The sequence below is a fragment of the Pristiophorus japonicus genome, chromosome 16, assembly GCF_044704955.1.
Source record: "Pristiophorus japonicus isolate sPriJap1 chromosome 16, sPriJap1.hap1, whole genome shotgun sequence".
NCBI lineage: Eukaryota > Metazoa > Chordata > Chondrichthyes > Pristiophoridae > Pristiophorus > Pristiophorus japonicus.
In genome coordinates this window covers 33,568,659-33,582,260 of record NC_091992.1, presented here as the reverse complement: position 1 = coordinate 33,582,260, position 13,602 = coordinate 33,568,659, and the positions used below count along the sequence as shown (strand labels likewise).

At 41.2% G+C, this 13,602-nt stretch overlaps 1 protein-coding gene across 2 annotated transcripts in view; it reads left to right on the top strand.

Moving 5' to 3' along the window:
* The window catches only part of LOC139226439 (TATA box-binding protein-associated factor RNA polymerase I subunit D-like), a 28,691-nt gene extending 15,836 nt beyond the window's left edge, over nt 1-12,855 (top strand). For both annotated transcript variants that reach the window (XM_070857210.1, XM_070857209.1), the window contains exons 4-6: nt 4,070-4,242; nt 5,805-5,862; nt 8,899-12,855. In XM_070857210.1, the coding sequence (XP_070713311.1) occupies nt 4,070-4,242; nt 5,805-5,862; nt 8,899-9,507 (840 nt within the window). In that variant the 3' untranslated portion in view covers nt 9,508-12,855. The remainder of the gene's footprint in view (nt 1-4,069; nt 4,243-5,804; nt 5,863-8,898) is intronic.
* The last annotated feature ends 747 nt before the right edge of the window (nt 12,856-13,602 follow it).

Here is a 13,602-nt window from a genome sequence, read left to right as displayed (position 1 = left end):
CTAAATCATTGATGTATATTCTAAATAGCTGGGGTCACAGCACTGAACCCTGCAACACCCCACTGGTCACTGCCTGCCATTCTGAAAAGGACCCGTTTATTCTGACTCTCTGCTTCCTGTCTGCCAACCATTTCTCTATCCACGTCAGTGCATTACCCCCAATACCATGTGCTTTAATTTTGCACACTAATCTCTTGTGTGGGACCTTGTCAAAACCCTTTTGAAAGTCCAAATACACCACATCCACTGGTTCTCCCTTGTCCACTCTACTAGTTACATCCTCAAAAAATTCGAGAAGATTTGTCGAGCATGATTTCCCTTTCATAAATCCATGCTGACTAGGACCAATCCTGACACTGCTTTCCAAATGCGCTGCTATTTCATCTTTAATAATTGATTCCAACATTTTCCCCACCATCGATATCAGGCTAACCGGTCTATAATTCCCTGTTTTCTCTCTCCCTCCTTTTTTTAAAAAGTGGTGTTACATTAGCTAGCCTCCAGTCCATAGGCACTGATCCAGAGTCAATCGGCTGTTGGAAAATGATCACCAATGCATCCACTATTTCTAGGGCCACTTCCTTAAGTACTCTGGGATGAAGCCTATTAGGCCCTGGGGATTTATCGGCCTTCAATCCCATCAATTTCCCTAACACAATTTCCTGACTAATAAGGATTTCCTTCAGTTCGAGACAATCGAACCCCGAGTATTTCCGGAAGGTTATTTGTGTCTTCCTTAGTGCAGTGCTGAGGGAGTGCTGCACTGTCAGAGATGCCGTCTTTCAGATGAGACATTAAACCGATGTTCCGTCTGCTCCCTCAGGTGAACGTAAACAATCTCTTGGCACTATTTCGAAGAAGAGCAGGGGAGTTATCCCCAGTGTCCTGGCCAATATTTATCCCTCAATCAATGTAAGAAAAACAAATTATCTGGTCATTATCACATTGCTGTTTGTGGGAACTTGCTGTGCACAAGTTCGCTGCCACATTTCCCACATTACAACAGTGACTATGCTCCAAAAGTACTTCATTGGCTGTAAAGTGCCTTGAGACGTCCGGTGGTCTTGAAAGGCGCTATATAAATACACGTCTTTCTTTTATTTGTATTCTTATTTATACTGTAATGTATTTGTGGTTAATTTTGTTGTATGCAAGGCATGTATGGTATTTGAAAGTCTTTGGCTCCCTCGATTATTTCGCTGGGTGAGACAGTGAGTAGCTTAACTATAAATACCACATTGAATCTCCAGTCTGTGCTAAATTAGCTGCTGTCAGCAAGGTAACACTCGCTTGAATGTCCTCAGGTTAAAGAGGGGAAATTTGACCAGGGCTCCTGCTCCATATTGCTGTCCAGCTAGCCCTACTTGAGTTCACAAGTATACATGTTTCATGAGGACAGGCTGAGGTTCTGCTGTGATGTTTCTGCAATAATTAACCTGACAACAGTCACTGTTTGGGTTTACGCATGATTGGTCTCGAGCAAAATAACCCGTGGAACCAGGTTCTCTTCCCAAATTAACACACTGGTGTTATAACCCTCATCTGGAAATGCCATCTTCTTCTGTCCCTTATTTCTCTCCCACCTCTCTTTTGGGCATGTTTTTGTGTCTCCGTAAAGTCCTGCTTGTCTGCTACCCTCCCAAGTACACAGGTGTTTTCCTTCCTGAAATCTTTCCCCTTTTCACCACACCCAGGCACTACACAATGTGACCATATTCATCCTATGTAATTTCGCCCATCACCTTCATTCCCTTGTCCCTTCTGATCTCTCTGCCCTCCTGTCCTCATTCAAGTTCATTTGCATATAACCTACCCTCCCTGACGTAGCTGTCGTGCACGGCCATGCCACTACCGAGGTCACAATCACTGACTGGGCCATTTCAATCAGTTCTTTATTTCCTTCATCATCCACCTCGCCATGCCTATCACGAACTCCACTGCCCTTACACTGTTTCCCAAGAAGAGAAAGGTGTACTCCAGATCGTAGAGAATGCTTATGGGAATGACCGCTGACCCTGAATCCAAGACACTATTTAGCACAAAACCAGTGGCATTTTTAATAAATTACCTTCCATTTCCTTCACATGCACATTCTCCACCTCCTACTCTATCACTATCCTGAACTCTTGCTATGCTGACCAAAATCAAGTTGGAGATGACCTTGCATTTTCTCCAGTTCAATACCAGCAAAACAAAAGCATTCATTTTCGAAAGAAACTTTGCACCTTAGCCCGCTCTGTCTCTCTCATGACTCTTCCCTCAGGCTAAACCCAGTGGTACAGAGCCTCGGTGCGCTATTCAATCCTGATCTGACTTGGCGTCCAGTTCATCGAGATTGTTTACTTCCACACCTCTCATACTTCTGCCATTCATCCGACCACTACTACCACTGAGACCCTCATTCATGCCTTTGGCATCTCCAGGCTTGGTTCCTCCAATGGTCTTCTTGTTGGCCTCCCACGCTCCACCTTATAGTAAAGCCCAACTCATCCAGAGCTTCACTACCTGCATCCAATCTTGCAGTAAGTCCCACTCACCTACCACTCCTGTCATTCGCTGATTCCCAATGCTTTCCCAGCTCCCAACTTCCTTTAAATAATACAACTCAATTGTGTACCCCCTTATTAAAGTGGGCACAACCACTAGAACACGCAAATTAACAAATAAACGTTAAAGGGAACCATAACGAATCAAATTAAAATTCTGTTCCCTGTTGTAATGATGCACTCCAGTCTATCTAGTGCCCACCGGTCGGGGAAGGCCTTGTGGTGTCAACCGGCACGCTCGTGCTCCATCTCCAAGGACACCCAGGCGCGAACGTAGCCGCGGAAGAGAGGCAGACAGTCGGGCTGAACGACCACCTTCTGCCTGGACCTGTTGATGGTCACCTTGGCCATCAAAGCCTACTGCACCTGGTATTATCAGGCGGTCTCCCATCCAAGTACCAACCAGGCCTGACTCTGCTTAGTTTCCCAGATCGGTCGTTTTCAGACTAGTATGGCAGTCCGCATTTGCCAACTCCAAATTCTTTTGCATCTTTTTAAAACCGGCATTAGCAGGCTAACAAGTGGTTAACACTTTGTTAAATAATGGATAAAAGGATTTCACACACAATGACCATATTCATTACTAATATATCAATCAGAGTGTCTATTTGTACTGTCCTTTTTCTATCCTTCTGCACCTGTGTCCTCTCAACTCCGCCCGGATACCTCCCAGAATTGGGGCCCCGCAATGGATAGACCACGTTGTTCCTTAGAGCCTGTGGGCGGCGGAGAGAGAAGCGGTGGGGGAAGGACATCGTTGGAGTGGATGAAATCCAGAAGTCACAATATTGTCACTATTCCCAATAAATCTGTTAACAATCCGTGACCCACACACAATGCCCCATCTATGCCTGTGGGCGGCGGAGAAGGCAGCACATGTGCTGGTGTAAGGGACTTCGGCTGGAACTTGGTGGCTTTTGGGGATCTATCCTCTGTGGCTTCTGAAATCAAAATGGATAGCATTACAATTTGCGCAGTCAGTCAGAACTTGCGCTGGACGATTCCAGAGAAACTTCAGGGTGTGGCTGGTCCCCTTAGAGGATAAATCAGCAATAGGTCATGTGATGGAGAGCCAATCAAAGACAAGGCAGCCATTTTGGCAGTACAAATAAACTCATCCTGTATCAATCTCCCAGCTCACTGATTTCAAAATTCACTGATTTCATAGTTGTCTATAAATTGCTTCATAGCTTTGTACCAGCTTACCTCTGCAACTCTCAAATCCTATGTCCCGGTTTGTACCCTCTGTTCTATTTGCTCTGGCTTATGCACTTGCAAACTTTTGATGTGTTCATGCATTCGTATGAAATTCTTTTGTTTCTTTTTTTTTAAAAACCAGCATTAGCAGGCTAACAATACTTTGTTAAATAATGGACAAAAGGATTTCTCACACAATTACCGTATTCATTACTAATCTATCAATATCACACTATGCAATTGTAAAGCATGTAAAATAACAGATTCCTGTAACTCGAATGTTATTTTGGTAAATTTTCTAACACTTAAATTCTCTGAATTTATAGCAAGCAGCTTTGTGTGGATTATTTAATTACATGAAGGAGTTAAAATGTCAAAACCACCTCATAACGTCCTTAAAGAAAATAAATGTGGACTGCACAGAGAGAGTCAGTGGCCCAGTAACACAATACAAGTACTTGGATGAGAAAAGACCAATTTCACCCTTACCGGAAAGCAGGTAGGTCGGTACTTTGAAATGTAAAATCTCACCTAGTTTCCCTGCTTGTGTTTATATATAGATTGTGTTAATGCTAGCCTGTGCCCTGTCATTTAGCCAGCAGATCAGGAGAGGTACTTCGGCTAGTCTTAATTATCTCGGGGTCTGACTCACTTGCTGGAGGCACTGGCCAGTATGAAATTAAATCGGGCAGAGCCGGAATGTCCCAGCTCTGTGCTAGTCTGTGCTAAATTAACTGATTTTAGCCATGGAGATGATGGCAGCATTACAGTTGGTCTCAATGCTCTGGGTCAGATTCCTGCTTGGAAATGCACATATATAGATGTCGGGTGAGAACAGGATTAGGCTCTGTTGTGCTGCCACCACAGTTGAATAGCTCGCTGACACCATCTAACTTTACAAGTAAAAAATGGCTCTTGGGTGAGCTATTAGAGCCACTACACCTGTTCAAACTTACTTCAGTGTAACCCAATGGTTTCTGGAGAGGAGTGGAGTAAAGTGGCTCGGAAGACTCTTAATTTGGTGGCACATTTAGTCGAACACCAACACAGTGGAGGATGCACCTTCAGTCTTCCATGCATTTAACACTACATTATGGGCAAGTACCAAGCACAGGGGGGGGGAGGAAGGAAAGGGAAGAGAAGAGGATCTGGAAAAGTATTTTCCGCAAGGTTAGCTCAGACCAGTATTGCTAGAAGCTCAGGAGCAGGTTGGTTATCTATCCACTGTCTCGGAGATGAATGGAACTGTGGGGGTGGCGGGGTGGGGAGGGCTTAATGCTTCTACCAAAAGGGGGGTATTCCCGTTCATACTTAGGGGGTTTCTGTACATACAAAATCCCCATGAGCATGAATGAGGATTCCCTTCTATCATTCGTTGGGCCAGCCCATGTGATCCCAGGGGCGCTTGCGAAACTCCTGTGCCCCCGGGATATGTGGGCATTTGCCCACGTGTACCAGGAGAGGCCTAGGACTGCAAATCTCCGTACCTCCAGGTACGCGGGCATTTTATTTGCGGATCGGAGGCATTTCCCCGCGGGAACCTTCCGCCCACAAATTCAGGGCCGCTATTTCTCTTCGCTTTAAATGTGTGTTTAAAAAAAAGTTCTCTGCAATGATGGCACTTCCGTTTTGAGTAGCAGAAAAATTTGGACAGGTTGCTACAAGAGTATGTCAGTATGTGCAGGGGTGCATAGACGCCTATGGGTATTTGCAAGGAATAACTCATGTAATGACACATTTGAAGCTGTTTCCAGTTTAAAGCATTAAATGTCAGTTCACTGATTAAATCTTTGAATTATATAATTTTAAATATATCCATTATAGTTCAATAAGGATTACATCCCCTTTATGGTTATAGGGTCTGGTTTACTTGGAGAGAATCCTGAATTGTGACACTTCCTCAGCTTGACACAGGAATTCAGTTTCAGGCTAACTTTTTTTTAAGCACTCATTGTTCACCCCTGTCAATAAAGTAGCAGGGCTCAAAGTTAAAGGAACATTTTTCTGTCATTTAACATGTACTTTATAAACTGGGTAACAGTAATGTTTTTAATGTTATAGTGATGAAACCTGCATTGAAGACTCTGAAAATGAAGACACGTTTGATGTGAAAATTGTGGTAACTAAATTATTTATATTGGACACATAATCTCTGGGTATTAAGTTTAATAACTAAAGACAAATTGGGGGAGAAATTCACTATCGCCCTATTTGGGGCGCTAATTTTTAACAGTTTGAAGCCAGGCGCTCACGATTTCAAACTTCTAAAAAACTCGCCATTTGCGCTCCAAGAAGGAAGCAGTGTGCTATATCAAGCCACCTCGCCGTTGATCATCGCCCCCGAAGCGGCAGGCCGCCCGATACACGCCTCCTGTAGCTGTCTGTGCTTTCGCCCGCGCTGCTGCAGGGAGCGAAAGTCAATTTCGAGTCCGGTGCGCTGCCAGGGCGATGATGTCACGATATCTCGGTGAAGGAGATCGGGGGGGGGCAATGCCGTAGCGTCACTGCAAAAATATGGCGGGAGTCATTGTCAGCGCCCCGTCCGGTCGCAAAGCCCTGTTAACTCCCCAATTTCGCCCCCATTGTATTTAAAAATCAAGTAGAGTAATAACTGATCATATTCTCAAACCAAAGGCACCTACAAGATTTATGAATGAAGTGCATTAGATCACAAAGTGTATCTGTCTGCAATTTAGTTTCATGGTCGACTTTTTAAAAATTCGCAAACTTATTGAAGAACATTTACTTAAATGTTTATACCAAGATAGAAGGCATCAAATAAACACTCAAATATTAGCAGTTCTAAGACCTTCAACTGTGACAGTTTCCGCTAACATAATCTGAGCGAGCTCTGCACTGTCGTCCTTCTACATTGGCCCAAATTAAGCCAGACAAAACAGTTTTGTATTTGAAGTAAAAACAGAAAATGCTGGAAATACTCAGCAGATCAGGCAGCATATGTGAAGAGAGAAATCCAGTTAACGTTTCCGGTCGATGAACCTTTGTCAGAACTGGAAAAAGTTTGCGATGTAACAGGTTTTTAAGCAAGTGTCGGGGCAGGGAAAGGGGGAGGAAAGAACAAAAGGGACAGTCTGTGATCGGGGGAGAAAGGAGCAGCAAGAGTTTGTAGAGGGAAGTGACCGGGGCCCAGGAGAGGCGTGAATCTGGGGCCCAGAAGAGGTGAGGGTCCAGGGGCAGCACGGGCCAGCCCACACTGTGATATGAGTGCGCGCTCGGTCTGTGCAGCAGAGCAGGTCTCCAGTTAGCCTTGGGTAATCCTTGCCACTGGACCAAGACCTAGCTCTGTCAAGCCCGTGTGGTGGCCGTTGCACACCAGCCACCACACGTTAAAAAAATCCAAGCACAGGCATCTTCCACTCTTCACGATGTAGTTCGGGATCTGGAATATTAGGTCCTTCATTGAAACACCTGTAAACTCATCCCTTTTTTGGCGTGGAAGCAAGTCATCCTCGCTTTGAGGGACTGCTTATGATGATCATGATGGAAGGTAGAAAGATTAAGAGACAAAAGGGATAATGATGCGAGGCAAAAGGGGGTGGTAATTGGCATGTTAAGAAACAAAAGATGAGTCTAGATAGGGTGCAAATGGAAATAGCAGAATCATTAACAGCTGCCGTGGGAAAGAGAAAAAAACAGGAAAAATAAATTATGGGGCGGAGGTTATAGTCTGAAATTGTTGAACTCGATGTTGAGTCCAGAAGGCTGTAAAGTGCCTAAGCGAAAGATGAGGTGATGTTCCTTGAGCTTGCCTTGAACTTCATTGGAACAGTATAAGAGGCCGAGAACGGAGAGGTCAGAGTGGGAGTGGAGTGGGGAATTAAAGTGAATTGTGTATTTGAAGTACTGTCCCACTGTCTTTTGACTTCTCTCTTTTTTTTTCTCCATCCCATTTCCTTTAAGTCTAAGATCATTCAGTTGATCCCAAACTCTGCTGCCCAGTTCCCATCCTGCACTAAGTCTTGTTTGCCCATTATCCTTGTACTCACTGACCAACATTGGCATCCGTTCCCCTCACGTTTAAATTACTCCTCCTTGAGTTTAAATCCTGCCTTGGCTGCCCCCCGCTATCTTTGTAACCTCCTCTAGCACTACAATTTCCCACTGCATCTTGGGTGGGGGATGGGGTGGCTGGTGCAAGATGCAGAGGACAGTGAACAAAATTGATTTTGAAATGCGTTTGTTATGGAAGCCGAGCCTAATACTCCAATTACTGGAGCTGTAAAAATCAGCTAGAGTGAGACGAGGTAGCATCTTAAATCATAAGTTTTCAAACTGGGTTCCACGTAATCATAAGACTTCTGTCTATCTGGACTGGATATGTCTTGAATTCTATATCTTACATTGTTTTTTCTTTTCCTATGCATGTTGACTTACTAGTACATTTATTTTGCTGTACACTAAAAAATAGATTTCCTTCACTGTTTAACATTGCTTGGGTGGCTGACTCTTGGGGTAAGCGGTCCCTGGGAGTGTATAATTACATATAAGGAGTCCCTAGGAGTGTTGCAAGAGGCACCCCCATATACAGAACTTTGCAAACTATTGCCTTAAGCTATATCTGAAAATGTATTTCTCAGAACTTAAGAGTAATAACGAACTTCAGACATGTTATCACCATCTACAGAATGTACTACTTAATAGATGCATAATTGAGTTTATAACTAAAAATGTAACCAAAGATTTCTTTTGTCACGTCAAATTAAAAATGTATGTAGAAAATATTGGATTAGATTTTGCTGCACTTTTTCATTGGCACTGATTGCAAACTTTTACTCATGAATCGTGATTTGAACTGAAGAAATCTTGGATTTTATTCCACTGAATGTTAGAGGAGTATGTAAATATTTAATAGATGATTTAGAAACATTTAAATTTAGGTGTATCATACACACAACATTGTGGCAATCTTTGGTGCCTTGAGATTTAATTATTGTGGAGCTTTGAAACTCATGAATTAAAAAGTTTGTAGCATGTTCTGATTCCTGATCCACTGGCCTGATACTCTTGTCTATCCCTAGCTGCCTAATGTCTCATTAACACCTCAAATTTTAATGTTTATAGATAATAATTAAGAAAATGTAGGTGTGCAGCTATTTTATTCATTCTTTGGTCGTAATGTTTGTTTAATTTGTAGGATAACAGCTGCTTCATAATAGAAAAGAGGTTTGAAAAAAAGAAAAAGTGCCTTCAGAAAAAGAACTCCAATGACAAAAATAAAGACAAACGTGTAACCAATGGCAAAAAAAAAGACAATGTTCAAAATAAACAGGTAACAGTTGAACAAAAGAACCAGCCAATGCAAAATCTTCCTCCACTTAAGCATTTCAGACACAAAACTAGACACATCGTGGCAGACCAGACAACCCCAGGCAGTCCATTGCGTAACCCAGCCAGTCTCCAAAATACCTGTGTGCTATCACATGAACGAGAAGATGAGAGAACACAGCCTACCGCTTGCCCGAAGAATCCCAAGACCAATAAACACTCAAAAAGAATGGCAGAGCAGAACGGAGAACACATGCCATTATCGCAAGAAGAAAAATTTCTAGAGAGAATGGAATGTGAATCAATGATACACCAAGTCCTTTGCAACAGTATCTCTCCAAGAAATGTTTCCCTAGAGCAGGATGACCAAATGGAACAAGTCAACAAAATGTTGTCAACGCCATTACCTCAGAAGAAGAAGAAGAAAAATAAAAAACTCTATAATGGGAATGGTTATTTCACTAGCACACCATCATAAGCTAGTATTTAAACATGAACAGAATAGCTGCTGGACTGGAGAAGTTTATAAATGCACGTCATGTTTGCACTTGGTTATCATTCAGGCCAGAGATGGCTTGTCGCTCCAATGTTCATAATTAAGATCAATAACTTCTAGTCATTTAGACCGTCAGGAAAAAATATGTTTGTATTGATTTTGAGGATATTCTGATGTCAGGAGCGTATTAGTAGTACGAATATTGTGCAACTGAAGTATATAATTGTCATGCTGTGAGTGAACCTTGTGCAAGATGGAGAATGTACTCATACTCTGCACAAGTATGGTGATGCTGTGCAAATTAGAGGTAGCACTTAAAACTATGTCCTAAAACGAATATCTCAAAGCAAACATTTAAATCTACAGAATATGACATTTAATTGCTTAATTTTTACCTTGCATTTAATATTTGACCAATAATTTCAAAAAGAGGTTTATTTTGGCAGAAGTTGAATTGAAAATTGGCACTGAATATTAGAGCAAAAGCAAAATACTGCAGAGGCTGGAAATCTGAAATAAAAACAGAAAATGCTGGAAATACTCAGCAGGTCAGGCAGCATCTGTGGAGAGAGAAACAGAATTAACGTTTCAGGTCGATAATCTTTCATTTCATGCTGTCTGACTTGCTGAGTATTTCCAGCATTTTCTGCTTTTATTATTGAAAATTAGAGATTGCATTAGATTTGGCTGAAAGTTGTTTTTTTGTTGGCATTGGGCATTGTGTTGGACTGCAATAGCTAGCGGGCTCCTGTTACTGATTTACTAATTTTGAACTCCAGTGACGCTGCAATTTATTTTGTTGAACGTTAGAGGAGCACCATACCTAGTCTATTAATAACAGATGAATTATTAACTTCAAAACTTTACGGATTTTATTTGTGTGTGTGTGTATATCATACACTTAACATGGTTGAGGCCATTCTTTTCTACCTCGAGACATCATTTTTTATAATGTGGATTTGAAGCTCGAGGGTGGAAGAGTGGTAGTACTTTTAAATCTGAAGACGCCAGCTGAATATATTTCTCCTTTAGTTGTTTACTTTACAGTGCAGTATATAGGACAACATTGTCCAAATTTTTGATTTGGGATTGTGACATTTGAATAATGCCATATCAGGTTGTAGTGTCAGAATGTTGTTAAAATGCTGCATGTAATAATGTCATAATAAGTGACAGTTACTTTAAAATGCTTTATTTTTGCACAGACAACTATAAAGCATATATACTCTTAAACAACCTTCAGTTTCCATTTTGCCCCTTGGATGAGCTATGTTGTTTTATGTTTATACTGGTTAGCATTATGTACTTATTTAATTTACATATTAAGGTTGTATGTTTGCTTGTGATTCTATGACATCCGTTACCTATGCATAAAGCATTCTTGTGTTAAAATATTCGTAAGAAAACATGAGAAATTAATGGAATGAGAAAAGATCATTTATTCCATCAAACCTATTCTTTCCACAAAATATATTCAATCTGCTTTAGATTGTATCTACTGTAATTCTATGGCATCAACTCCCCAACTCATTTAATCACCTCAGAAAATGTTCTGTAAATTGAATGAAACAGCTGTGAGCACATCTGACACACAGTTTCTGCTGCCCTTGATATTTAATTAATCCAGAAACCATTCACTTTGAGCCTCAAGTCCATCAACCTTCCAGCCTGCCATTTCAAGCTGAGTCAGGAAATGCTTTTTTCCAACTCTCAAAACAGTGCCTCACTCCACCCATCTCTCTCCTTATTCCACCAAAACCCTACTGTCATCTTCACCCCAAAGCTTGACTTCTCCAATACTCTTTGTGCTGGTCTTCCACCATCAACCCTGTATTACAAAGGTTGGAATTTCTTCCGAACCTGTGAAAATCTCAGCAGCATTTATGCATAAGAATTTGGATCTCTTGTGTCTCATCTACTAAAGCCTTGGATTATGAAGATCAATCAAGAGTCAACACCGGCTTTAAAACCAGTAATCTCAATGAGGATAAGTCTTAAATGCTAAATCTCTCTTATCCTGTTACTACTCCTCACTCCGATGTCATGTCCAGTACATCAGGATTCACTGAATAGCCATTTCATCCTTTTGTGTGTGGGGGGGGTGGGAATATTGAGACTGTCACCCACCGGTGTTGAGGTTCACTAAAGGAATGTGCAAAATCAGTTTTTTTTTGTTGGATCATTATTGGATCATAATCTCTCCATATACCTCCATGTGCTAACAAACCTAGATCATTGTGCAGTCTTATAAGATTAACACTTCTAATTTTAAATTACAAATATTATCCAAGAATTTCTACCTCCGCATGTCAATCACCTTGTTGGCTTTGAAATTTAATGACATGGCTGGTTTCATAGATGTACGACTGGCTATTCTACTCCGCGCCCCACCCCCCCATATATATACAAATGCAACAGCTTGGTCATATATTTCAAGGACTTTGTGCCTATTGTCAGATTTCGATTATTTTACTTATTTAAATTCCCTCCAGTTTGCAGAATGCAGTTAGCAATAACAATGCCAGCTTAGCCCAGCAATAGCACACTTGTCACTGAGTCAGAAGCTTTTGTAGCTTCAAGCCCCACTCCTGGGGTTGAGCACGTGATCTCGGCTAACACTTTCATGTAGAACTAAGGGAGTGGTGCACTGTCAGAGGTGCTATCTTTTGAATGAGATTTTCAACTGAGGCTCTATCTACCTGTACAGGTAAATGTCAAAGATCCTATAGTACTACTATTCCTCAAAAACAGATTAATTGGTCAATTACCTTGCTATTATGCGGGGACCTTGCTGTGCGCAAACTGGCTGCTGTTTTGCCTTTTTAAAAAAAACTATCACTCTACTTCAAAAGCAATTTACTGACTATAAAGTTCTTTGGGATATTCTAAAAATGTGAATGGTGCTATATAAATGCAGATTATTTTGATATTAATCCCTTGCGTATACTATGGCCATCAATAAAAAATATGAAAAATAATCTCAGACAAAAATACTTTGTATTTTGTCACAATTCCTTTGATTACTGCTCCACATCTGGAAAATAATATATCACCAACCATGATTGGCTGAGATCAAACGAGTTTTACTGAAGGTAGGTGCTCGTTAGTGATCCACATTTCTGTGAATAAAGGCTTGAGCCCCAGGAGTTGCATCAACTTGACAGAGATTTTATTGGACAGAACATGTGTAATACAAGCAAGCGATACATTTATACACTCATTAACAAGAGACTCATTGGGGGTTAGGAGCATCACTAATCCAGGCTATTTCTAATGTGGATTTTGCCTAGTTAAGGATTTCATGCTATATTTATACCTTTTTTTCTTGAAATAAACCTACTTGTACAGTTTCTTTTTCTGCAACTTATTCACCTTATGACTAAATCTAATTCTAAGATTATCTGCCATTCATCTAACCCTATCTAACACATTCAAGTTAATTATACTTGGATTTAGCTACCCTTTACACCAACTGCCTTTGTGCTGTTTCATCTCAATCTCCCCATCAGCGATTCTTTGTGCCCCATTGCACGTATGAACTTTGTTCCTTCATATTATAAGTTAACTATCCCATAATCCTTTATGTCTGTGTTAAGCCATTTAGCCTGTACATTATCCTGCAGTTGGTACAATATCCAAAGATTATTTAATGTTATTCTGCTTTGTAGGGACTTGGTTGATCTTGACTTCGTCATCATCATTTCCTTTGATCCCGAATAACCCTTTTATGGAACATCACTTCCACAGACTGGAGAAATTTGAATTTGGATAATCAGGCTCATTTTAAACAATTAATTCTAACTCGTGCACAATCATTCATAAGAACATAAGAAATAGGAGCAGGAGTAGGTCATTCGGCCCCTGGAGCCTGCTCCGCCATTCAAAGAGATCATGGCTGATCTTCTATCTCAACTCCCCCACCACTCAGAACCATGTAATATGGGAGAGGCAAAAAAACAAGAAAAGCCCAGGGTTAATAAGGGGAAAATACACTGGAAAATTCCTCTCCGGCCCTCTCGGGAGCTCAAAGCCAGTCCAGAAGATCACTTGGACCATGTGTGATCTGTAAAATAACTT